Source organism: Euleptes europaea, chromosome 14, assembly GCF_029931775.1.
Source record: "Euleptes europaea isolate rEulEur1 chromosome 14, rEulEur1.hap1, whole genome shotgun sequence".
Lineage (NCBI taxonomy): Eukaryota > Metazoa > Chordata > Lepidosauria > Squamata > Sphaerodactylidae > Euleptes > Euleptes europaea.
The window spans coordinates 2426236-2452655 of NC_079325.1; the positions used below are offsets into that span (position 1 = coordinate 2426236).

General features: G+C 47.9%; 2 protein-coding genes across 2 annotated transcripts; both read right to left on the bottom strand.

Annotated features, from left to right (window-relative positions):
* Positions 1-11327: 11327 nt before the first annotated feature.
* LOC130487021 (nicotinamide N-methyltransferase-like) lies at positions 11328-15946 on the bottom strand. The gene is made up of 3 exons (XM_056860385.1): positions 15793-15946; positions 13202-13409; positions 11328-11748 (listed from the first exon to the last, which is right to left on the bottom strand). Exons 1-3 carry the CDS (start codon positions 15944-15946, stop codon positions 11328-11330), a joined length of 783 nt encoding a protein of 260 aa, XP_056716363.1.
* Positions 15947-20557: 4611 nt separating this feature from the next.
* LOC130487022 (nicotinamide N-methyltransferase-like) lies at positions 20558-24496 on the bottom strand. Its single transcript, XM_056860386.1, has 3 exons — positions 24343-24496; positions 22907-23114; positions 20558-20978 (listed from the first exon to the last, which is right to left on the bottom strand). Exons 1-3 carry the CDS (start codon positions 24494-24496, stop codon positions 20558-20560), a joined length of 783 nt encoding a protein of 260 aa, XP_056716364.1.
* Positions 24497-26420: the final 1924 nt, after the last annotated feature.

Here is a 26420-nt window from a genome sequence, read left to right on the forward strand (position 1 = left end):
CTCTCTGCCCTGTTGCTGGCCCTCCCGAGGAACTGGTTGGCCATTGTGTGAGACAGGATGCTGGACTAGATGGACCACTGGTCTGATCCAGCAGGACTTTTTTATGAGTCCAGCTCTTGGGGTGGGGGGGGAGGGAGAAATGACTTGTTTGCCCAGACTGCAGTGAGTGCACTTCTATCGCTAGCACTCAAATAATGAATAATTTGGATTGTCTTCCCTGCTGAATAAAACAGCGCATCAATGATCTGGGAAGGTGATATCTGATCTGTGTACCTCTGGTCTCAGAAACAGAGTACATGGTGATTATAGTACATGGTATTGTGTCCCCTCACTCCTTAGTCACCTAATAATCAATGTCGCTTTAGGCTATGGCAGGTTTATTCATCCAGACCTTGGGCTGATTGCCTTTCATCTAGGGCTGCCAACCAGCAGGTGGGGCCTGGAGAGCCCCCGGAATTACAGCTGACCTCCACACTACAAAGACCAGTTCCCCTGAAGAAAATGGCCACTTCAGAGGGTAAACTCTATGGCATGACCCCTCTCTAGAGTTCCCAAGCCCCACCCTCACTTGGCTCCACCCTAGTCTCCAGGAATTTCCCAAGCTGGAGTTGGCAACACTGCTTTCTCATATGTTTGTTGGCTGATCAGATTTGATTACTGTATGTGGTTGCTTTCTTTTTCTTTGTTTAAAAATAAATTAGGGTTATTTATACTTATTCTGTTGTAACAAACACAAAAGTGTGTGTGTGTGTGTGTCTACGTGCATACATGTGTGCATATATGCTAAGATATAAGGGAATGGTGTAGGGTTGCCAACCTCTAGATGAAGCCTCCCAGAATTACAGCTGATCTCCAGATTACATTGATCCATTCCCCTGGAGAAAATGGCTCCTTTAGAGGGTGGACTCTTCAGCATTACAGTATATCCCACTGAGGTCCCCCCTCTCCCCAAACCCAGCCCTCTCTAGGTTCTACCCCCAAATCTCCAGGTATTCTTAATCCAGAATAGGCAACCCTAGAATAGTGCCAGAGCTAGGGTTGCCAGTTCCAGGCTGGGAAATACCTGGAGATTTTGGGGGTGGAGCCTGAGGAGGGCAGGGTTTGGGGAGAGGAGGGACTTCAATGGGGTATACTGCCATAAAGCCCACCTTTCAGAGCAGCCACTTTCTCCAGGTGAACTGATCTCTGTTGCCTGGAGATGAGATATAATAACGGGAGATCTCTAGCCAAAACCCAGAGGTTGGCAACCCTAGCCATAGCAGGCAAGGATTGTGATGGGTTATCTATCACGCTTGAATTCTGCCCTTCCTCTGAGAAGCTCAAGGCAGCTTACCTGCATCTCTTCTTTCTTTTTTATCCTCAAAACAACTCTGCAAGGTAGGTTAGGCTGACACGGGGGGGACTGACCCAAGACCCTCCCAAGGGGCTTTCACCCGCCATCTCCCAGATCATTGTCCAAAATAAAAGGAAAGAAAGGAACAACACCACGTTAACAGTCAGTGCACAAGCCGAAAGCCCTGCCCCCAGACTTGGGTTGCATAGACAAAGAAATCCACTGTGGAAGTGGCTCGGAAAGCCAAGGGAGGGAGTGGGGAGGGAAGCGCTATGCCAGCGGCCAGTTGGAAAGCTTTGGGAAGGATCTGAGATGAGGCGTGTCCAGCTTCCCTTCCCGGTTTTTCCCATGGCCTCTCTGTGAGGTTATCAGTATCCATCCCTTCGCAGGCAATGGGCGTTCTCTAGATGCTTTCATTTTATGCTCCCTGGAGAAGCCAAGTGTAGGGGAGACACTTCTTTTCCTTCACTTCTTACTCCTGGTTGGAAAATTTCTGTACATTGGGGGGGGGGGCAGAGGCTGGGGTAGCGTTGCCAACCTCCAGGTACTAACTGGAGATCTTCTGGGTTTCCAATGATCTCCAGCTGATAGAGATCAGTTCACCTGGAGAAAATGACTGCTTTGACAATTGGACTCTATGGCATTATACTCAAATGAAGTCACTCCCTTCCCCAAACCCCACCCTCCTCAGGCTCTACCCTAAAACCTTCTAGGTATTTCCCAACCCTAGGCTGGGGAGGTAGGATTGCCAACCTCCAGGTAGTAGCTGGAGATCTCCCGCTATTACAACTGATCTCCCGCCTATAGAAATCAGTTCCCCTGGAGAAAATGGCTGCTTTGGCCAATGGCTTCTATGGCATTGAAGTCCCTCCGCTCCCCAAACCCACCCTCCTCAGGTTCCACTCCCAAAAATCTCCTGCTGGTGGCAAAAAGGGGCCTGGCAACCCTATGGGGAGGTGGGGGACCAAAGTGGGGTATAATGGAGTCCACACTCTGATGCTACCATTTACTGCAGGGAAACTGATCTCCATTGTCTGGAGATTAGCAACAATTCCAAGATACCCCTTCCCCCAGGAGGTTGGCAAACCTACTTCTGGCTGAGGTTTTACATCCAGCATAAGAGGTGTGAGTGGTGCAGAGGCACCCTATTCTAAGGGGTCGTTCCAACAAAGGAACAAATCTCCTAGGTGAGCCTGGTAAAAGCACTAAGATCCAGAATACTGGAAGCAGGGATAGATGTGACACAAAATATTAGAACATCCATGCAGAATATTCCAAACTCCCACTGTGTAATGTATAACTTCAAGAGAGATGAGTTTTGTGGGGTGGGGGAGAGAGGAAAACAACAGAGTCGCCAGAAGGTTAGGGCCAAACTACATGAGACATTTCTTCCCAAGTCCTGCTGTGATTCTCCTGACCAAACTTGCATTCCCCACAGCCAGACAGCAGTTTCAGGGAATCTTATTTTTCAAGCACTGAGCTGCCGCCTGGCCTGGCTGTGGGGATTGCAAGAGTTGGGCCAAACGGCTAATGCAGGGGTGTCAAACTCATTTGTTACGAGGGCCGGATATGACATAAATGTCACTTCGTCAGGCTGGGCCATGTGAACCATAAAATTTAATGCCAGGGACTGGAGATGCAAACTTTGTAGAAGACACAGGCAAAGCCAATTAGTGATATTATTTTTTTACTTATATTTTACTTAAAATACAAACATGCTTAACACAATAACACACAATATTTTCATTTATTTAACAGTCTTTAATCATTGACACCTCGGGACGGGGAGGGGGTGGCTGCCTGGCTGGTGAGCCCACAGCAGGGTTTTCCAGCCCAGATTGGGGTGGGTGGCTGCCTCAGCTGGGTTGCAGGCTGGATAAGAGGTCTTAAGGGGCCCGATCTGGCCCCCAGGCCTTATGGTTGACATCCCTGGTCTAATGTATTTGGGCTCTTATATTATCTATCTTGAATAGGGTTGCCAACTAGGGTTGCCACGTCCCTCTTCACCACCGGCAGGAGGTTTTTGGGGCAGAGCCTGAGTAGGGCAGGGTTTGGGGAGGGGAGGGACTTCAATGCCATACAGTCCAATTGCCAAAGAGGCCATTTTCTCCAGGTGAACTGATCTCTATTGGCTGGAGGTCAGTTGTAATAGCAGGAGATCTCCAGCTAATACCTGGAGGTTGGCAACCCTATTGCCAACTCCACCCCAAAATCTCCAGGAATTTCCCAACCTGAAGTTGGCAACCCTAGAAGAGGCACATAGAGGCAACCATGGGGGGGGGGGTTGTACATCAAGTGGGCCAAGGCTCAGCATACACAGGAATACCTCCAGATCTGATTACTGAGCATGTTTTGGTGGAGCCAGGGCAGCTTTTGAGATGAGGAAGGGGAAATAATAGGGGAAAAAGCATTCTTGTTTTCCCAGGATGAGAGAGAAGCCAAAAGGTAAAGTCAAAGAACAGCCAATGTTTTCCCCTCTCTCCAAGCTTCTCCCCCAGCTTGACCTTTGCAGGAGCACAGACCTCTTTTCTGACAGTTTTCTTAATCCCTCATGAGGCCACCAAGAGAGCTAACAATGTAAAATGTACACGATAAAATCACATTTGCAAACCATTACCATCTCAAAAGCTTCATAAAATGATTTGGATGAAGGAATAGAGGAGATGCTCATTAAATTTGCAGATGATACTAAATTGGGAGAGACAGCAAATATGGTAGAAGACAGAGCCAGGATTCAGGATGATCCTGAAAGGCTGGGAAATTGGGCAAAAACTAATAAAATTTGGGGATGGATCTGGGGGAGAGCAGGGAAATCAGTGGGGTCCAAAGCCACAGAGTCCACCCTCCAATGCATCCATTTTCTCCAGGGAAACTGATCTCCGTAGTCTGGAGGTGAGCTGTAATTCTGACAGATTCCCCAGGTCCCATCTGGAGGCTGGCATCCCTAGGAAGGGGAAAGACACAAACTAATGGAAGGATGGAAAACTGCACCAATTATGTATGCACAACATTTGATTTTTAAATAACGGAGAAATTTGGATTAGGAATGCTTTGGGGAATCCCTGCTATGCTTCTTGGTCACTCTTCTGTCTGCACTCTAGCGCTGCCTCGAGTCACGCAGGGTTTACACTTAGGGTTGCCAACCTCCAGGTACTAGCTTGAGATCTCCTGCTATTACAACTGATCTCTAGCCGATAGAGATCAGTTCACCTGGAAGAAATGGCCACTTTGGCAATTGGACTCCCGTCCTCCCCTCCCCAAACCCTGCCCTCCTCAGGCTTTGCCCCCAAAACCTCCCACCAATAGTGAAGAGGGACCTGGCAACCCTATTTGCACTATGTGGAGCAGTCACCCAGCTTCCTCAGGCCTCCTTGGGGGGCCAGCCATAGGGCCCCGCTTCTACCTAGGGTTGCCAACTTCCGGGTGGGTTCTAGAGATCTCCTGGAATTATAACTGGTCTCCAGACTACACAGATCAGTTCGCCTGGAGAAAATGGCTCCTGTGGAGGGGGGGATATCTATGGCATCATATCCCTCTGAAGTCCCCCCCAACCCCGCTCTCCAAACCCTGCCTGCCCCAGGCTCCACCGCCAAATCTCCAGGAGTTTCCCACCTTCTGGAGTAGGTCACATTTGTCCCTTTAGGCCTTCCCGTGACACAACCCACTGTCTTCTTTCCATTCCCCCTGCAGGTGGAAAATGCCAGTAGCACGGGAGATGTGGATCGGGCCTCCAGATCTTCTCATACAGCTCGCACGCTGAATATCGTTGGGATTATCTTTGGAGTAATTTTCGCCATCATTTTCATTGTGATTTACGTTGTCATTCTGAGCAAGGCACCATGAGAGCTCTGGCCCACGCCCCGAGAAAGTGGCGCCACGCCAGCCTTCATGAGCGAATCGAAAAGCCCCCCGGAAGAGTACCTAGGGCATCCTGACCAGCTGTCGCCAAGAGGGCCATTTCCAAGCATCAATGACATGCGCTGCCAGTCACCTCCTGTGGGCACAGGGGCTGCCCATGTTTTGTATCAAGAGATTAACCGCTTTATCTTTTTTTTTAAATACTCAGTTGCCTATTGTGTGCTATCAGAGCGTCACTATTTGTACACCAATAAAGCCAGCTTGCTACACAGCTCTCGTTCCGTGTTACCCTGTGGCTGGGATTATAAACAGAGTTGAAAATGTTTGCTTTCTGTTATTTAGGCATCACTTTTTGAAAAAATAGTTTTTTTAAAAAATCTAACCTGCTTGGTGTGGGTGGTGGTGGGGAATTCCACAGTGTGGTAATGCTTACTGTAGGATAGCCACCCCAATAAAGAAATCTTAACCAATTAATTGCACGTGTTGTCAGTCAAACAATTGACTAATGAAATCTGCATAGGATGGAACATGAGGGCAAACCATAGTTCTGAAGGGGAAAAACCAGCGTATCTCCTCTGCTGTATGATGACGCATCTAAGTGCATGGGGGAAGTAAAAAAACACAGCCACTGATCTGAGTACGGTTGCCATCCTCCAGGTGGAGCCTGGAGATCTCCCAAAATTACAACAAATTTCCAGACAACAGAGACCAATTCCCCAGGAGGAAATGAAGAAGAGTTGGTTTTTATATGCCGACTTTCTCTACCACTTAAGGAAGACTCAAACTGGCTTACAAACACTTTCCCTTCCCCTCCCCACAAGAGACACCCTGAGAGGTAGGTGGGGCTGAGAGCGTTCTAACAGAGCTGTGACTAGCCCAACGTCACCCAGCTGGTTTCGTGTGTAGGAGTGGGGAAACAAATCCAGTTCACCTGATTAGCCTCCGCCACTCATGTGGAGGAGTGGGGAATCAAGCCCGGTTCTCCAGATCAGAGTCCACCATTGTTTCCAGGTGAACTGATCCCTGTCACCAGGAGTTCATTTGTAATAGCGGGAGATCTCCAGCCACCACCTGGAGGTTGGCAACACTACTGATTGCTCTTCACGAGGAAGTGGGAGGTGGAGGAGGAGTGGAGGAAATGGAAACAACGCCTGGTTTTTAAAAGAGAAAAAAGAATCCCTACAGTTTTAAATGGAAGAAACGGCACCAACCCAAACTGGTTTCTTGTGATGAGAATAACTCATCCTAATGTCTTACGTATAAATGAACACATGGAATTCCACAGTGGCATAGGGCGGGCCATGAAGGAGATGCTCATCTGCTGAAGCATGAAACGCACTGCAGAGCTCATGGTTGGTGGAGCTCCAGAGAGTACCTGCCAAGGTTTGCACATCTGCTCACACAGGGTAAAGAGACACATGGGGGGATTATAGTGGCAAAATGCTGCTTCTAACCATCAGTTTCCTGCTACGGTTAGTGTCTTGCTGTTTTCAACGCAGTGCCTTTTCTGGGCTTCTTGGTACATTTTTTCCCTCTGAAATCAAAACATTGCAACAGTGCAAAGGGGCCCCTTTTTCCATTATAAATCTTTCGGCAGTTGCCAACTCCCACTCTCCCAGAGGAAGCCGATTTATCCCCTTATTTTGTCACTATTTATTTTACAGCCTGCAGCCAGTATCTTCTGCTCTCCCCACCCCTCCTGATGCTCGTCTAGGCAAGTCAAGGGGGCTAGCTAGGGTTGCCAATCTCCAGGGGTGGCCTGATAATTTCTCAGAATTATAGAGTTGCCGGGTCCCTATTCACCACAGGTGAGGGTTTTTTGGGTGGAGCCTGAGGAGGGCGGGGTTTGGGGAGGGGAGGGACTTCAATGCCATAGAGTCCAATTGCCAAAGCGGCCATTTTCTCCAGGTGAACTGATCTCTATCGGCTGGAGATCAGTTGTAATAGCAGGAGATCTTCAGCCACCACCTGGAGGTTAGAACTAAGGAAACAAGAAACCTATGCTGAAATAGTACAGACTGCTTCTTTCATTAGACCACCTGAAGGTTGGCAACCCTAATTATGACCAATCAGACTATAGAGATCAGTTCCCCTGGATAAAATGGCTGCTTTGCAGCATGAACGTCATGGCATTATAGCCCACAGAAGCCCCTCCCAGCATTATTGCCCACAGAAGCCCCTCCCCTCCCCCAAACCCCTCGCACCCCAGGCTCCACCCCCAAATCTCCAAGAATTTTCCAACTTGGAGTTAGCAACCCTAGGGCTGGCCCATATGAGCCCCATGCTCAGGGGAATTCTTGGGGGCTGCCATGCTAGGGGCATTTGATTGGAAGCAAATTTATTTGAGCAAAATGGAACTCATTATCAAGATGTCTAGGATTGGGCAGTAGTTTTTCTGCCTGAAGCATAGGGTTGCCAATTCCGGGTTGAAAAATACCTGGAGATTATGGGGGTGGAGACTGAGGATGGCAGGGTTTGGGGAGAGGACTTCATTGGGGTATGATGTCATAGTGTACCTTTCGAAGCAGCCATTTCCTCCAGGGGAACTGATCTCTGTTGGCTGGAGATCAGTTGTAATTCCAGGAGAACTCCAGCCACCATCTGGAGGATGGCAACCTTTCCTCCAAAGCATATCCATTTTCTCCAGGGGAACTGATAGGTGCACTCTGAAGAACAGTTGTAATTCCAGAAGATCTCCAGGGCCCACCCGGAGGTTGGCATCCCAACTGTGGCAGAAGCCCAAGAGGCAGAAATGCAGCAACCAAACATTATTTTTTCCACACCAGCAAAAGCTTCGCTTGCTTAATATTGTCGAAGGCTTTCACGGTCAGAGTTCATTGGTTCTTGTAGGTTATGTGTAGGAAGAGTAATATATAGTCAGAAAGTATATACAGTCCACAATAGCCATGCGGATTAGCTTTGGATTTCACACATTAACAGATCACTTCAGGATACAATGGTTCCATATTAACATACCACACCCTCATTAGCACATTATCTTGATACTTACAGGACAATGATTAGCACATTTCCTTTGATACTTTTTGCAGGACAGCTCAAACCCAACCCCTTTCTGACTATATATTACTCTTCCTACACACTTGACACTGAGAGACGCTGTCCTTCAGTGTTACTCCTCTGAAGATGCCGGCCACAGCTGCTGGCGAAACGTCAGGAAAGAAAATACCAAGATCACGGTCACACAGCCCGGATAACCTACAAGAACCAACTTTGCCTGCTTCATTGACACTTGAGAGGCTCCCGGTAAAGGCACAGGAGCCAGGCTGGTTGCTAGGGTTGCCAACCTCCAGGTAGTAGCTGGAGAACTCCCCTCCCCAGACCTCGCCCTCCTCAGACTCTGCCCCCAAAACCTCCCACCGGGGGCAAAGAGGGACCTGGCAACTCTACTGGCTGCAAAGTTGGCAGCCAGCCACTCCACCCACCATCGGCAAACATCTGTGCAGAACTGAATGTCCTACTTGTAGCTAACCGATCAGCCATCCAAGTAACCCCAAGCAGGAAGTGGCTGCATGTATGGCCAGTCTGGAAGAAGCCACGCCATTCCCCGTGGCGGCAGTGGCGGTGGGTGGGGGGTTTATTTTCATTTTTCAGACTTCAGACTGGCTTCCTCCTCAAGCATCAAGTGACATGTGGGGGGGGGGGGAGTCAGAATCGTACTAAAGAAAGCGTATAGCAAACGCTCTGTAAAGGACCTCGTGAGGGATCTGCTCCCGAACACTTTTGCATGCGACCTCCCTCCCCAGCAGCGCAGGCCTGGACTCTGTCAACGCTTTCTCCTGCCAGTTCTTTCTTCCCCCTGTCCCGAAGTGCTCTTTGCGGGGGCCTTGTCTTGTTTCCCTTTCGCCTCCTCTGGGTAATGAAGACAACAGCCAGCCCACTCCACGCTCATTTAATAATGGATTCCAGAAAGTACTGCCAGGCACAGCTAATGAGAAGCAGATGGCATGGCTCAAACCAGGGCCACTTCCCCCTGCTCTGCTTGGAGCTTGGGGGCCTCAGCTGGAGACAGCAATGCTGAGCGGTTGGCTCTGCAACGTAGGATTGTTCTCCAGAAATTACAACAGATCTGTAGCCTACAGAGATCCATGCCCTTGGAGAAAATGGCTGATTTGGAGGGTAGACTCTGTGGTATAACATAGATTTTAGGCAAAGCCTCTCCCCAAATTTCCCTCTCTACAGGCACTGTCTCCAAATCTCCAGGAATTTTCCAGACTGGAATTGGCAATTCCATTTACAATGGTCCAGCCTCATTACCCCCACCCAAGTCAGCCCAGCCAGGGCTTCCTGCATCGTGCTGCTTTCAATGCCAACATAGTACAGAAGAATGCCTCTGAACATCTGCAGAGTGCCTTTTCTTTGGCACTAAGGAAACCACAGCCTCCCACAGGATCCAAGGGCAGGTTTCCCGGTTCTCTGGAATGGCTGCTTGACAGCACCTCCAGGTGTGTTTGCTTAAAGCACTGATGCTCAGAAAGGTTTTGAGAAAGAGCATCTTCTGCATCAGGGGTTTTAGGTGTAGACGTTTATTTGGCAGGGCTTGGACACCGGCCAAAGCTCCAGTGTCTTCATGCGACTCTCTGATTTTGCACAAAGTGCCTGAGACGGTTTGAACTTGGTTGACAATCTCCAGGTGTGGCCTGGAGATCTCCCAGAATTGCAAGTAATCTCCAGATAGCAGAGATCACTTCCCCCAGAGGAAATGGCTGCTTTGGAGGGTGGACTGTAGGGCATTGCACCCCACTGAGGTCTCTCCCTTCCCCAAACAACACCCTCCCTAGGCTCCACAGTTACGCCAAGCACAAGGGTATCCTTTTATTGGGGGAAATTAGCTGGAGACAGATAGAGCTTTGCAAGAGGCTGGTGTGGGGATCTTTGAACCAATGTATACATCAGATGAGCAAACCAATGGAAAGAGTCCCAATGACGTGTATTTTATATGGATTTATGATTATGGCATCGTAATTATGCCAATAAAGGTTTGTGTTTGTGTGAGTCCCAATGACGAGGCACTTTAAGAATTTTAAGGATTTTATTAAAAGTCAGATTAGTTTCACATACACACTAAATTCCCAACGCGTACAGTGCTAAGAAAGCAAAGGTTTGAGGCAGTGGTCACAAGGATGAAAGGGTCCCAGGGAGGTTATAGTTACCCTCCTGAAGAGCGAGGTCCCACATAGAGGCAGCTGCAAGAAAGCAAGTAGCAACCAGCAGTACTGGCAAGGAAAATGATACACGCAAGTATCATGGCTCACACTTTGGATCCAGGAAATTGGTAGCAATTTTACGGTGGCCAAGGGGGCTATACTTATATCCCTAAATGTAGCTGGTGGCCAATGCCTGGGAATGGCTGGGAACGGCTGGTCATTGCCAGTGACAAAGGCTTGATTGCTCAAGATTGGATTGAGAGGGTGCAGAAGAATAGAAACAGGAGGTAAGGTCATCAGAAATTTGTTCCAACACTATTTAGATTATAGTACCTGGAGGATGGCAACCCTGGTGATAGAGAATATGAGGAATGTATTGATGAAAAACAAGACAAAGAAGCTGTTTAAATTTGTCAGAAGCAGGAAACTGGGTAGGGAGGCACTGGGGACACTGGATGCCAAAGGGATGAATGGAAGTCATTTGGGATGTAATTTGCTTGAGGGACACGCAGAGAGAGATGTCAGTTGGCCGAAGTTGAGCAATTCAGGCTGCAGGGTTCCCTCTGAGGATATGAGATGTTGAAGCAGTCCTGTAAATTAAGCCAGTTTTACAAAAGCAAAGCTCTACAAACATTGAGCGCTCACTCAGCCCGGGCAAGCAGCCCCACTGCTGCCCAGGGAACTTCTTCCCTTTCAAGGAAGTGAAGATTGTGTAAGAATAATGATCAAGACAAAAAACAGAACTTGTACTATTTTTAGGATTGTCAACCTCCAGGTGGAGCTTCAAGATCTCCTGGAACGATGACTGATCTCCAGACTATAGAGATCAGTTCCTGTGGAGGAAATGGCTCCTTTTTATACCCTGCTGAGATTCCAAAACCTGTCCTCCTTAGGCTCCATCCCCAAGTCCCCAGGAATTTCACCCCAAAGAGTTGCAAACCTAGCTATTCTGGCCATTTACTAGTCCAGCTTCAGTGTTTCCGGGCAACCAGCACACACAACCCCTTAGCATCATACAAAGTCTCTGGACAGCCAAACGTGTTCGCTTCCAGCCACTTAATATCAAAGCCAGCCTCTTTCACTGCTTCCTCTACAGATTTCTGATCCAAGTAGAGGCAAGAGAACTGGCGCTGGCCAACCATGTAGAAAGTTTCTTCCAGGATGGTGAATAAGACTAAATGCCCTCCGGGTTTTACGAGGGAGCTGATGTTCTTCAAGGCAGCGCGGAAGGAGGGCAGGTCTTTGCAAGCCCCTTCAAGGCACAAGGTGGAGAGCAGGCAGTCTGCCGGAGGGAGGGAAAGTGGGGCCAAAGGGTTGAGCCCCGTCACGTCACACTTCAGGACTTGCTTGATGGTTCTTCGGACCTTCTCCTCCTTTTGGGCCCATTTTTCCCTGGAATAGAATAAAAGATGGATGGGACAAGTCCTCTGCCCCAAACCTCCATTAGATGTCCCTCCCTTCAAAGGCTAGTTCACACATTCATGGACATCACATGCCAGCATGCAACTTGAACCCCATTCAGAGTTTCAAACCTAGCACTTCTGCACCCCAGCCCTAACTTTCCCAGCTTGCTTAAAACCATGTTAGTGCCATATCGCCTCCTGAGATTACCTGACTGGATACCTTATTGGATTTCTGCTAAATGGGTCACAAAAATAAAACAAGAGGAGATGTTCTCTTTTTCCTTTCTGGAAATGTTCAGATTCTGAATACACTTTGCAACATGAAGTTTGATTTCAAGGCAGTAGATGACCACCAAGGAGGATGAAGATTTCTCCTTCCTGGTTCTCTACCCACCTCCCACCTTACATGTGTCATTGTTGGCCCTTCAATAAATTATCCAGCTTCTGCTGAGTGGACCACAGAAACAGAAGGGGGGGATGTAATCATGTACACAGCTAATCGAACCATTGGTCAATCAAGGCCGTTACTGTCTCTTCTGACAGGCAGCAGCTCTCTAGGGTCTCAGGCTAGGGTTGCCAGGTCCCTCTTTGCCACCGGCGGGAGGTCCTGAGGAGAGCGAGTTTGAGAGGGGAGGGACTTCAATGCTATAGAGTCCAATGGCCAAAGCAGCCATTTTCTCTTTGTGAACTGATCTCTATCGGCTGGAGATCAGTTATTATAGCAGGAGATCTCCAGCTAGTACCTGGAGGTTGGCAACCCTAAAAGGAGGCAGTTGCCAGGACTGGCAATGAGATGGCATCCCTTTCAGTCACAGAAAAGTGACGTCATTTCTTTGCAAGCGCCATTGCTCCTCCCCCAGTAAGTCTCCTGCCGGCAACTCTAAGACGTGATCCTCGGATCACCCCCAGAAGGGGCTGCACGTTCGCTAAGTGGAGGAGGGGGAGGTAGCAGAAGGCCCCAAAGACACCTAAAGCCCAGGCAAGGTCAAAAGCTGCCAGTGTGAGCCTCCTCTGCGGTACAGGCTTCCTTAGCAGTAGAAGCCTCCTCTGGACTCAAGTGCAGGCCAAGGGAGCCCGGGAGTAGGGACAGCAGGAGGAAAGAGGATAAAAGGCCAGAGAAAGGGGAAGAGAGAGAGGTTGGCAACCCTACAGAGTCCACCTTCCAAAGCGGGCATTTTATCTAGGTGAACTGGTATCTATCACTGAGAGATCAGTTGCAATAGCGGAAGATCTTCAACCACCACCTGGAGGTTGCCAACCCTAAGCCTAGGGTGGGTAGCAGTTGGGGAGGCCAGGGACTCAACACAAGAGAATGCTATACAGTCCACCTTCCAAAGCAGCCATTTTCTCTAGGGGAACCGATCTCTGCCACCTGGACACCAGTTTAATTCTGGGACATCTCCAGGTCCTACCTAGAGGTTGGCAACCCTACACCTACATACCTGTCCCCCTCCAGCTCGCAGACATATTTCACCACCGGGCTCCAGTCGAAAGCTCCCGGCTCTTTCTTCAGCCACCGCTGCATCTCCTCCCGGTTCTGGTCGGTATAATCGGTGGCGATGATCTCTCGGAAGCACTCGCAGGCCGAGAGGAACTGGTGGATGGTGGGGCCGCTGCCAATGTCGATCAGGGTGTCTCCTTTAAGGCCACCTGCATTGAATCAAACATTTAGTCAAACAAGCTGACCCTACAAACCTTTTTGCTCGGCTATGCTTCTTCAGTGACTCCAACTGATCCACATTTCTCTGGTAGTCCAGGAAGAGTTTCCAGGTCAGCAGATAAGGTCTCCAGTCAAGGCTAGGGTTGCCAACTTCCAGGTACTAGCTGGAGACCTCCATTTTCTCCAGTTCACCTGGAGAAAATGGGGGCTTTGGCAATCAGACTCTATGGCATTGAAGTCCCTCCCTTCCCCAAACCCCACCCTCAGGCTCTGCCCCCAAAACTTCCTGCTGGTGGCGAAGAGGGACCTGGCAACCCTGCCCATCAGCCTGATGGCCTTCGCTCTGGCTATTGCTGTGATAGTCTCTTCTGCCTTGCAAAGGTATGAGAAACATGGGTGGGTGTCTGAGGCAGTTGTGGTCTTGATCGATGGCATGGACTGCAAGTGCCCTTTTGTGCCTGACAACATCTTGTTTTCCTGAATTGGTTGCCATAGAATCAGAAGATAAGAGTGGACTTGGTATATTAAAAAGTAACAGAAGAATTGGAGGGGGGATACAATGGAATTTTGAAGGGGCAACGGCTCGGGAGAGGAAAGAGACAAGAAGCCAGCGGGGTGCTTTGCACATATATATATCTAAAAAATGTAAACAAAAACAGAGATTTAAACATTTGTTGGACACTAGGTAATGTTCTGTATAGGCACAGTTTGAAGTATAATTTGAGCTAAAACCTTTCCAATAGTATTTTTGTTTATGATGCAACCTGAATTAATCTGTGTGCTTTCAGAATGAAACAATTATATGTTAATCTGTTTTAAAACACTTTTTACAATAGCCTTTCTCCAAGGAGCCTATTTTGTAAAAGTAAAAATGATGTTTCTCTAGGGTTGCCAGGTCCCTCTTCGCTACCGGCGGGAGCTTTTTGGGGTGGAGCCTGAGGGGGGCAGGAGGGGAGGGACTGCAATGCCATAGAGTCCAATGGGCAAAGTGGCCATTTTCTCAAGGGGAACTGATCTTTATCAGCTGGAGATCAGTTGCAATAGCAGCAGATCTTCAGCTAGTACCTGGAGGTTACATTTGATAAGGTTACCCTTCGTGGGATCTGTTATGCATGCAGCACTTTGAAATTGATTACTAAGGATGTGCAATAACAGAGGAATATGCTTGAAAGACTGATGAAGAATCCAAAGAATTTGAAACGGCCGTATCTTCCTTGAAGCAAATCCTCCTTGAACCTATTATTAGTGTCACAACTATTTATTTACCTGTATGATACTTATACAGAAGATTGATGTACATACAGTGAGAAGACATTGCACTCTTGTTCAGATATATTCCTTGTCTTACCGTCCATGAGATGGGATGTACAGTTGATGTATAAGATTTCTTGTTAATATGTATGTGTAATTGTTTGTGCGTAATTGTTAGACACAGTAGCTCATAAATATATTTTTTGCACTTCATTATACTGGTTCGCTCCTGTACTAGTTTCCTCATCGATTGATAATAGTACAGTGGTGTCTATTTTCTTCCCCAGTACCTGGAGGTTGGCAACCCTATGTCTCTCTGAGCTCTTTGGCATGAGGGCATTAGAAAAGCACAAGTAAGGAATGAACAAGGACTGAGGGTGTGGCTCTCACTGCCCCACTCAGTCTGTCCCCCTGGCTCTTCCTCTCTCCCTCCCCCAGCAGTGCCTGTCGCCTCTCCCTCGACCTCTTTCTATCTCCCCCATTTTGAGTTCTCCTTCAGCCTGGCAGCCCCTTCCCTTTCCTTCTCTCCCACCCAGTTTACCAGAAGCTCGCTGACAGCGGGCAGATTGTTGCTCAATGCGATGGCATCCCATCCAGGTCTCTGCCAGGAAGGGACGTTGCCATGTTGCCCAAGACCTCCCTCTCCCCGTGCCCTGCCCCTGCTCCCAAAAGCTCCTGCTTATCCCCAGCACAGGCCTGGCGACCCTGTTGGCTTGCCTACATTTTTCTGTTTCTCCCCTGGCACCCTCTACCCTCCCCCCCCTCTTTGAAAATGAAAATTAAATTACTTGGATTTGGGAAACTTGAATACTGCAATTTGAGTCATGGGTTACAAACCCGGTCTCTTTGGCAGGCGGTATTTGACTGAGGTTACCTCCATGCCGTGAAGAGCTTCACCTGCCCATTTCCAAACGTATCAAAGGGACAGGACGTTTTCCTCCAGGCTAGTTGGCCACCCTGCAGAACACATGGCTCTTAATGACACCCGTGACAGAGGTCAGCAGAGAAGTTGGCAACCCCGTGCGTAACAAACTGGAGCAGCGAGTCTAATCGGAGGGGTTTTATTCCCAGGCAGTGGGTTGCTCAAGAGCTCTACAACAAACAAAAGCCGTCGAAACTTACCCAAAAGGAACGTCTTGTGGAGAGATTTCAGACAAAATGTTAGAAGGAAATTTTTGTCTTCTTCCTCAGGATGAAAGGAATAATACATCTCCAAGTAATCTTTTGGGACAAAATGCTGAGCATAAGAGTCTTTCTCAGTAAAGGCCGCCTCCATGATATCTCTACGCTTGCAAAGTTCCTCACCGTCTGGGTTCTACGCTTTTCTCTCACCTGCCCCAGTAGCTCGCATTATCTGACCAAAGGCTTTCCCCTCATGCTCATGTTCTTCCTGGCTTTTCTCCCGCAGCTCACCAGTGGTGGCGATTCTAGGCTCCTTCCCTAAAGTCCTGCATTCTCAATTTTAACTACATGGGATTTTAAAAGAGCAGAGCAAACAATCCCGTCCCAAAAGGTTGGACAGTTCCGGGCGAGGTGCTCTCTGTCTGTCCTCAGCACCCTGCTCCCAATGCAACAGCTGTGCTATGTAGGGTGGGACTGTGCCAGCCAATCAGAGGGGCAGGTCCGGGAGGTGGGGTCCTGGCATGCTGTTTTATAACCCTCTCCTCTGTCCCAGCCTGGCTTTGCTCCTGTTTACGATTGCTCAGTTCCCCCCTCCTTCCCTAGAAGCACAGGTTTTGCATTGGATTTGCCACTCTTTAGATGCACTTTTCCCCCATCCATATTCTCAAAACTCAAAACTCAACAATGAGCCGCCATGCAGAGTTTTGAGAATTCAGATGGGGAAAATGTGCATCTAGAGAGTGACAAATCCAATGCAAAACCTTTTATGAATAAATGAGAATCTCAGCTCGGTGGTCTCAGCTCGGTGGGGCATTAGATGGGGTGCCTGCCTTCCTCCTCTCTGCTTCTACAAGTATCTGACCAGCCGGCCCCAACATGGCAATGTCCCCCTCCCCATGTTGAGCTGAACCTCCCCAGTCAGGTAGCAGGATGGTCACCAGCTCCAAGGGCAGCTGCATCACGGTGTCCCATCAGGGTAGGGGTAACTAAAGTGCCATCCATCGCATTTGTTCATTTTTTCAGATGTGATGTTTAGATTGCCTTCCAGTGAATGGAATGGGTGCTGTGGCTGACTTCTGAGTGCCAGAGGTCATTTATGCAAGGTCACTGTAACTCCCTTTATTCCCGCAAACAGCCCAGATTTAATTTTTTGATATGCATGATATCCCATTCCTTGGTAGCTCGATGCTGTTCCGACAGAAGACCGACCTGGATTTTCCCATTCCTCTTTTAGCCCGAATCAAAAATTGTATCCTCGCTCATTCCGGAGTCACAGATCGTGCAGACTCCATACTCGGGTTTGCTTCCCCGTGCCATCACGCCCCACTCATCTCCAAAGCCCTCCTCCATCAGTGGCTCCTGGGGTTGTCAGCGCAACTTTGCCGCTATTTTTCAAAAATTTTATTGTTATTTTCGATAATTCTTTTTTTATAACATTTTTATTGTTTTCTCATTTTATACATCATAAATCATTTTCCATTAATACTTAACAATATAAAGTTGAATCTCTAAAAATTTCTAATCTAAGAAATAATAAAACATAATTGACTTCCCCTTCACTCTCTTCTGTCCATAATTAAATTGTATATACTTTTGCTAACAGTATAACCCCCTGCTCAGTTACTTTATAAGTATCTTACTTAATCTAATTAATATACCTGTAATCATCCTAATATTTCAGTATACCAAATAAATGTGAGGGATTAAATCAAAGAATATCCTTTAAAATGACCCATTGAAAAATATTTTTCACAATAAGTTCTCCACACCTCCCACTCCCCCCAAAATTGTACATCAGTCTGATTAATATAAGCAGTAAGTTTCGCCATCTCCATCAATTCCATCATCTTATTTATCCAGTCCTTTTTTCCCGGTATCTCATCAGTCTTCCATTTTGCTGCATATATCAACCGTGCAGCTATGGTGGCATATATCAAAAAAGTTCTATGAGTCAAAATAGTGTCCGGTATCATATTATTTTTGATAATTCGATATATCGAAAAATTGTATTCAACAAAAGCGATTCCGCAAAACACATCGCTTCAATTTACTCCAATTCCTCCACTGGAAAGTGTTGAAGGTGTTAAAATGATGAGGCCCTTTTGCCCAAGAGAGAGGGAAACAAAAAAGAGGGAGCTATATCTCCCTTGAAAGAAATGGGATCATGAAAAGCCTGCATTCCACTTGTCAAAATCAACAGTGAGAAGCCAGTATTTTTGGGAAATGATCATTTTCCTGCCTAGCACTTCTGAAGAGTGAGTCTTTCTTTCTTTCTTTCTTTCTTTCTTTCTTTCTTTCTTTCTTTCTTTCTTTCTTTCTCTTCCTCTCCAAAAAACACATCAGAAAGAAAGAATTCAAACAAGAATTTGCATTACAAGATACCAAAACAGCAAAAGTATGTATGCTACAGACTCTAATCTAGAGAACTGGGCTCAGTTCCCCACTCCTCCAAATGAAAGAAGAATTACTAGAGGGCTATATTACTAAATCAACTTGTGATTTCCATTTGGCTTCGGAGGGGAGAGCGCCCCAATTTTCTCTGTCACCAAAGGTCCACAAGAATATTGTTCCAACACCAGAACCACAGATTGTTTCTGGATGTGGGTTAATTCCCTGGCTGTTTATGTAGATAATTTTTACGCCTTCATCCCTTTAATCACATCTTCAAAGGTAGCGAAGAATGACCTGGCAACCCTACCTCTGAGGATATTAGATGGGGAAGCAGTTCTGCTACCCTGCAGGAGAGCCACCAGGCCTCCCCTTACGCCTCGGCTGCGTTCTTGTAAATTAAGCCACTTTTACAAAGGCAAGCTCTACAAACATCAAGCGCTCCCTCAGCCCGAGCAAACAGCCCCACTGCTGCCCAGGGAACTTCTTCCCTTTCAAGGAAGTGAAGACTGTATGACGTTAATGATAAAAATTAAAATCAGAACTTGCCCTATGCTTGCCATTTCCCCCCCCCTCCGATGTTTCCTGTAACCACTCTGCACGCTCTCTTACTATCCAAACAGAACATTTATTTTTCCTCCTTCAAGGATGTAAGTAGGGAGGTTGTCTTCTTATTTACTGCCTCAGCTCCTCTAACATCTCCGGCCAGAGCCGTCAGCCAGAAGTCCCGTTAGAGGTTCCTTCGATGCATATACAAAAGATGTCACATGGAACATAGAATGGAGCCGGCATTGTCAATACTCAGCTTTGAATAATGTTCCAGTTTTGTGTAGCATTTTGTGGTGAAGACTGTATGACGTTTCTGAGCAAATGAGAACGCTGCTGTGGGTTTGCTTTCCTGGTTACTGGGAATGGCTCCATCCCTCAAGGGGATTTGCCTAGAGAGGCATTTGAGGAGGAACAGGAAGGTTGTTTCTCGGGGTGGGGGGGTTCTCCGGGGGGGTCTGACATATTTACTTGATTTGTATGGTAACAGATATGCTGTTTTGTTGGCTCACCTCCATGTGCCCTACTTGCAGAGACACCATTAACAATTGAGGGATCCACACAGACTTTTGGGGGAAATCCCCTCCTTCCCTGTAGCCCCCTTTCTTCCTTGATTGCCTTGTCTCTGCTTGTTCTAACACTGTTCCTCCCCCCTTCCCTCCCTCCCCCTTGGCCGTCCTGTTGCCTGATCCTTGTGTGGGGGGGTCTCTTTTCTCTGGCCTGTCCTCCTTTTCTCTGCCCTTCATGTCCACCCACTGTGTCCCTACATCCACTCCCTCTCTATTCACACCTCTCTGCCTTTTGAATTCTTCCCAGCCCAGCAAAAGATGTTGGGTGGGAAAGCAGGAGTGCGAGAGGGAAAGGAAGCCTTTGCCAGTTCTGGCCTACCTCCCCCCCCCCGCCCCCATTACCTGCTTGGGTTGCTACAACAACCCACTATGCCACCTAAACGCCTCCTTTTTTCCCTACAATGTTGTTCATACAGCGAGATATCAGTTGTACTGTTTTGAAGAAGAAGAGCTGGTTTTTATATGCGGACTTTCTCTACCACTTAAATAAGAGTCAAACCGGCTTACCATCACCTACCCTTCCCTACAACAGACACCCTGTGAGGTAGGTGAGGCTCAGAGAGCTCTAAGAGAACTGTGACTAGTCCAAGGTCACCCAGCTGGCTTCATGAGGAGGAGTGGGGAAACCCAATACAGTTCACAAGATTAGTGTCCGCCGCTCATGTGGAGGAGTGGGGAATCAAACCTGATTCTCCAGATTAGAGTCCACCACTCCTAACTACCACTCTTAACTACCACACCATGCTGGCTCTCCTTTTTTGCCCTCCTTTAAAAAAAGGTAAAGGTCCCCTGTGCAAGCACCGGGTCATTCCTGACCCATGGGGTGATGTCACATCCCGACGTTTCCAAGGCAGACTTTGTTTGCGGGGTGGTTTGCCAGTGCCTTCCCCAGTCTTTGCCCTCCTTTAACACCACAAATTTTTGTTTTGAAAATATTTAGTCCTTCAAACCTGGGCGTTCTCCTGGGTAGGAAAAACCCTCTGTCTTTGCTCTGACTAGCTTCCCTTGAAGATTTTTAAAAATCTGGACACCTAGGGCTATCAAATATATGATAATTTTATAGTTGTTTTATGACCATTTTATACTTGATCAAGACACCACAAGCCTCCACTTCTTGATCTCCTCCAAAGCAAGAGCCGGCAGTTCTGCTACTCAGATTTCTTACCACTCACAGAGGTGAGTACTAACAATAAAACAAAAATTTAAACCGTAATCTTCACCCCCTGCCTCTCTCCACATCCTGAACCTCCGCTCATCTGGCTTCAGTGTTTCCGGGCAACCACGAAGCAGGCCCCCGTAGAATCGATCAAAGGCAACGGAATGGTGAACTTGGTAGTCTCCACCCATTCAATATCAAAGCCAGCTCCCTTCACGGCTTCCTCTAAAGTCTTCTGCTCCAGGTAGAGGCAACCGAATCGGCGCTGGCCTATCATGAAGAAGGTGAGTTCCAGCGCAGACGCAAAGACGAGGTGTCCTCCGGGCTTTAAGAGCGAGCCGATGTTCTTCAAGGCAGACCGGAAGGCGGGCAGGTCTTTGCTAGCCAATTCCAAGCAATAGGTACTGAGCAGGCAGTCAGCCGGAGGGAGGGAGATGGGAGCCAAAGGGTTGGGCTGGGTCACGTCACATTTCAGGACTTGCTTGATGCTGCTTCGGACCTTCTCCTCCTTCTGGGCCCACTTTTCCCTGGGAGAGGATACAAGAGCGATGGGACAAGATCTGCTGTACATTATCAAGATATTTGCTGTTCCAATGCGGCATGAACATTGCTCATTTTTAATGAGTTTATTACTCTGCGCTTTGATAGGAAATTAACTTTGACATCAGCACAACCTCCCAAATCCTTCTGTGCTAATCCAAAAGAGGAGGAGACTGTAATTCCCCCACTATGGAGCTGTACTCATACAGTCTGCCCTAATTAAATCTCACATAATTTCCGGATCTTCCTCACCAAAGCTTTGACAATACCAAGAAACACCCAGAGCGGGATTATATATACAGCCTAATTTACATAGTGCCAAGTACCACTGAAGTTGAGATTTATGGTAATTCTCCCTTCAATCTGCTGAAATTAATTTTTTTTAAATGAAGGTGAGGTGGACACTACTAAGAAGACCTGCAGCATGGATTTGTTGAGAAAAAGAGCATGCTTAAAAATAGGAGCATCACAACAGGTGAACCTACAAGGCATTTTGGGGGAGGGAAATCCCACCTTGCGAACCTGCAGTTCCCCCCGGCTCTGTTGCCACTTCACTGTTTTCTGCCCTTCTCCTCACCCACCCACCCTCTGCTCTCTCTCTCAGCCTCTCACCACACCTGCTGGCTCCCCACCCCCATTCCCGCCTCCTCTCCAGTCTCCCTTTATGCTTCTCCCTTAAACGCTTGCTTCTTCCCAGTGACCTTGGATAAAAAAAGTTGGGGAGAAATGGGACAGAAGTATGCTAAATAAATACATACATATTTTTGTGGCACTGGTTTTTGGATGCCATTTTGGGTTGGTTGATATGGCAACCCAAAATGCTGCGTGGAGTTCTATTTTCCCCTCAATATTTTCTTATGTGCTGTGATTGAGAGTTACATGTCTGGGTATCGTTTATTTAGTATTTTTAAACTTTTCACATTTTTTTCTGCAAACCTAGGTTTGCATAAACCCATTCTGTGGCTGTGAATGGTCACGTTGTGTGGTTTATTTGGTTCACACTGCGGGAGGCACCCATGGATGTCAGATATATGGATACCTGGCAATAATGACAGGCAGATAAGCATAACCTGGGCATGAGCAAACCCAGCGTGGTACACAGGTGTTTGGTGCTCAGCTGGTGCCAGAGGCCAGTTCATCAGTACATACCTGTCCTCTGTGGTAAAGGCTTCCTTGGGAGTAAAGGCCTCCTCTGGACTTAAGTTAGGGTTGCCAACCTCCAGGTACTAGCTGGAGAGCTCCCAATACTACAACTGATCTCCAGCCGATAGAGATCAGTTCACCTGGAGAAAATGGCCACTTTGGCAATTGGACTCTATGGCATTGAAGTCCCTCCCCTCCCCAAACCACACCCTCCTCAGGCTCTGCCCCAAAAACCTCCTACTGGAGCAAAGGGGGACCTGGCAATCCTAGAAGAGAGAGAGGAGAGACAATTGAGTGACAAGACCAAGAAGTTAGACAGCTGGTAAGTAGGGTTGCCATCTCCAGGTTGGGAAATTCCTGGAAATTTAAGGGTGGAGCCTAGGTAGGGTGGCCAGCTCTGGGTGGAGAAATACCTGGAGATTTGGGGGTGGAGGCTGGGGAAGGCGGGGTTTAGGGAGCGGAGGGACTTCAATGAGGTATAATGCCATCTTCCAAAGTGGCCATTTTATCTAGGTGAACTGATCTCTGGCACCTGGAGATCAGTTGTAATAGAGGAAGATCTCCAACCACCACCTGGAGGTTGGCAACCCTAAGCCTAGGGTGGGTAGCATTTGGGGAGACCAGGGACTCAACACAAGAGAATGCTATACAGTCCACCTTCCAAAGCAGCCATTTTCTCTAGGGGAACCGATCTCTGCCACCCGGACACCAGTTTTAATTCTGGGAGATCGCCAGGACCTACCTGGAGGTTGGCAACCCTACACCTACATACCTGTCCCCCTCCAGCTCGCAGACATATTTCACCACCGGGCTCCAGTCGAAAGCTCCCGGCTCCTTCTTCAGCCACCTCTGCATCTCCTCCCGGTTCTGGTCGGTATAATCGCTGGCAATGATCTCTCGGAAGAACTCACAGGCCGAGAGGAACTGGTAGATGGTGGGACCGCTGCCAATGTCAATCAGGGTGTCTCCTTTAAGGCCACCTGCATTGCATCACACACTTGGTCAAACAAGCAGACCATATAGAGCTTATTTTTGTCTAGCTGTGCTTCTTGAGTGGCCCCAACTGATCCACACTTCTCAGGTAGCCCAGGGAAGAGCTTCCAGGTCGGCAGGTGAGGCTTCCAGTGAGGCTTGACCCTTAGCTGGCATTTCTCTCCAAATTAACCCATGCATTTGGTGGCGACTACAGCCTGCACGTGCCAGTGACGGCAGCCAGACTCCTTGCCCTGGTGCTTCTGGCTCGGAGTCCCTACCTTCCTCAGCGAGGTGTAGTGGTCAAGAACAGTGGTTTGGAGCAGTGGGCTCTTAATCTGGAGAACCGGGTTTGATTCCCCACTCCTCCACATGGAGCTAGCTGAGTGACCTTGGGCTGGTACCAGCTCTCTTAGACCTCTTTCAGCCCCACCTACCTCACAGGGTGTCTGTTGTGGGGAGGGGAAGGGAAGGTGATTGTAAGCCAGTTTGATTCTTCCTTACGTTTTTAGAGAAAGTTGGCATATCAAAACCAACTCTTCTTCTTCTTCTTCTTCTTCTTCTTCATTGGGGTCCAGCAAGCAGGGTAGTAGAGCTACCAGCAAGGAAGGCAAGCTACCTACAAATTGTGCAGGGACAGGAGGGAACAGAGGTGGCCAAGGAGTCATCTTCTGATCTTAGCTTTGTGTGGGCCCTAGCCACACCCCAGCTATTGGGATGGTGGTCCTCTAGATTTCCTCTGTTGTGTCTATGATGATTCATCATAGAGACTACAAGGGAAAATTCCTAGAGCACCCATTTTTGTCTCCCTCTGCCTGATCTTATGAAGTTGGAATATCAGAGAAAATTCTTAGTAATTACCTACTAGTGGGTAATCCTAAAGTCAGGGGGCTTCACCCACCTCCGTAAAAGTTATCCTTTCAGCCTCACTCCGGCACCCGAGGTAATTTCCTAGGTTTGCCTAATATTCATGCCAGCCCTGATAATTGGTGGCCTAATGCCATGGGGGGGGGGGGGAAGCAGCTGTACCTTTAAGAGAAGTTTAGCCTGTCAAAAGTAGCTTCAATTCAAGCTATTTATTGCTGCACATCCTATGGCAACTGAGAAGGTCAACTGAAAAGCCAGCGACCCCCTGTGTGTAATGAAATGCAGCCGTCTCTCCGGTCTGGCAAATCTTATCCCGAGGAAGTCAATTTTGCAAGAGCTGCAGAGCACCCAGCAGCAATCTGTACTCACCCCCAAAAAAAGACTTGTGCAGGTTTTTCATAGTAAAGGTTGCTAGGGCGTTTTCTGCCTCTTTCTCCGGGCTGAAGGTATAGTACGTTTCCAAATAGTCTCTGGCGTCAAAATGCTCAGCATAATACTCTTTGTCACTGAAGGGCACCTCCATGATGGACGTTTGCAGAATGCTTCCCAGAGTCTTCCCTGGGTGGGCTTTATAGGTTTTGCTCAGCCCTCTTGGTTCTTTTCATCCAACAGAAGGCTTTCCCCAGGATCACGCTGATTTGTTTAGAGAGAAGTCAATAGAAACTGGTTCCAGCCTATCCTGGGTTTATCTTTCATTACCCTGCTTCCAGACCAGAAGCCTGCGGGTGGAGTTGAATAACTCACTGCAACTGCACTCACCGACTCCTCTTTAGAAACATAACCATTGCAATCCCTGTATTACACCCTCCTTTACTCTCCTAGGGTTGCCTTCCTAGGATGCTGCCGCATGCAAATCCACATCCAAGCCCTCCGACTGTGGGCCTGAGTTAAGGGTTAATGAAAATAATGAGAGCATCTTTCTGAAATTGGTGACAGGAGCTGTGGGTTCACGGACTTCTGATGCAGTTGTAGGAGAGAAGAGATCACAAATGTATCCGGTCTCCCTCGTGCCCTGCCCTAAGCACCGATTGTTCTGTTAGCCTGTTGATGAGGTCATCGCTTTGGCCAAGGCCAGAGTAAGAGGCGTTACTCTATTAGCATAGTCAATTGCCCACCCTAAAGGGAGAATCGCCATTTTCTGACCATGGGTCATATGGAAAGATGTGATGTGGGCTTAACATGACTTTGTATGTCTGAGGTGGGGAGACTGTGATTCAAAGAGGAGGAGAACAGGACGTTTGTAATGATTAACATCTTGGCAAGTTTATAATCTTTTGCTGGGCTGAAAGTCGATGCTTCTGCTTTGGACTAGACTAGAGCCTTATTCAGCTGAATAATAAATCTTTAAACCTCCTTTGCATCTACTGAGTCGTCTCTTCTCTGCCTGGTTGCCTGGGGCAGGGAGGGGGTTCCACTTTTGTGGCTAACTCAGTTTCTGGGACAGTCTTGGGGGATTGAGTGGTCAGAAACACACAGTCACAATTAATCCTCTGTTGCGTTCTTGTATGGCCCCAGTACAATTTGAATAAAGGACGGTGGCCACCAAATGGCAGTTTGGAAGATAGCACAGGACTGCAATTGTTGTTGTTTTGGAACAAAATAATAAACGGGATAAAAGGGTAAACCGGGATTCCAAAACGTTAATCCATGGTATGTGTGTATGGGCTAAAAAACAGAAGTGGGAATTGGATTTCATTCCGTGGATCAAACTATTAATTGGGGTTAACAATGGCCAAAGTATGGGACAGTGTTGTCCCCTGGGGGAACATACATGATGATCCCCCCAGGATAGGGTTGCCAACCTCCAGGTACTAGCTGGAGATCTCCTGCTATTACAACTGATCTCCAGCCGAAAGAGATCAGTTCCCCTGGAGAAAATTGCCACTTTGGCGATTAGACTCTATGGCATTGAAGTCCCTCCCCTCCCCAAACTCCGCCCTCCTCAGTCTCCACCCCAAAAACCTCCCGCCGGTTGCAAAGAGGGTCCTGGCAACCCTACCCCAAGATAAGAACGGTGCCCAGTTTAGCAAATAAATCAAATGGAGGGAAAACCAAATGTAAGGGAACTAGGGTTCCCAACCTCCAGGTATTAGCTGGAGATGTCCTGCTATTACAACTGATCTCCAGCCAACAGAGATCAGTTCACCTGGAGAAAATGGCTGCTTTGGCAATGGACTCTATGGCATTGAAGTCCCCCCAAAAAATCCCTGCCCTCCTCTGGCTCCACCCCAAAAATCTCCACATATTTCCCAACCCAGAGCTGGCATCTCTAAAGGGAACTGGGAATTAAATAAACCTTTTTTTTCCTAAGTGGAATAATGGTCTTAGGTTTTAACCTAAAGAATTAATCATTTTTATTTCTTTTGAAGGAACTTGTTTCTTTTAATTGTCAATCTGTTTGCATTTCTGTGAAGTCTGGCTGAAGCAACAGGCTCGCTCAGCCAGAG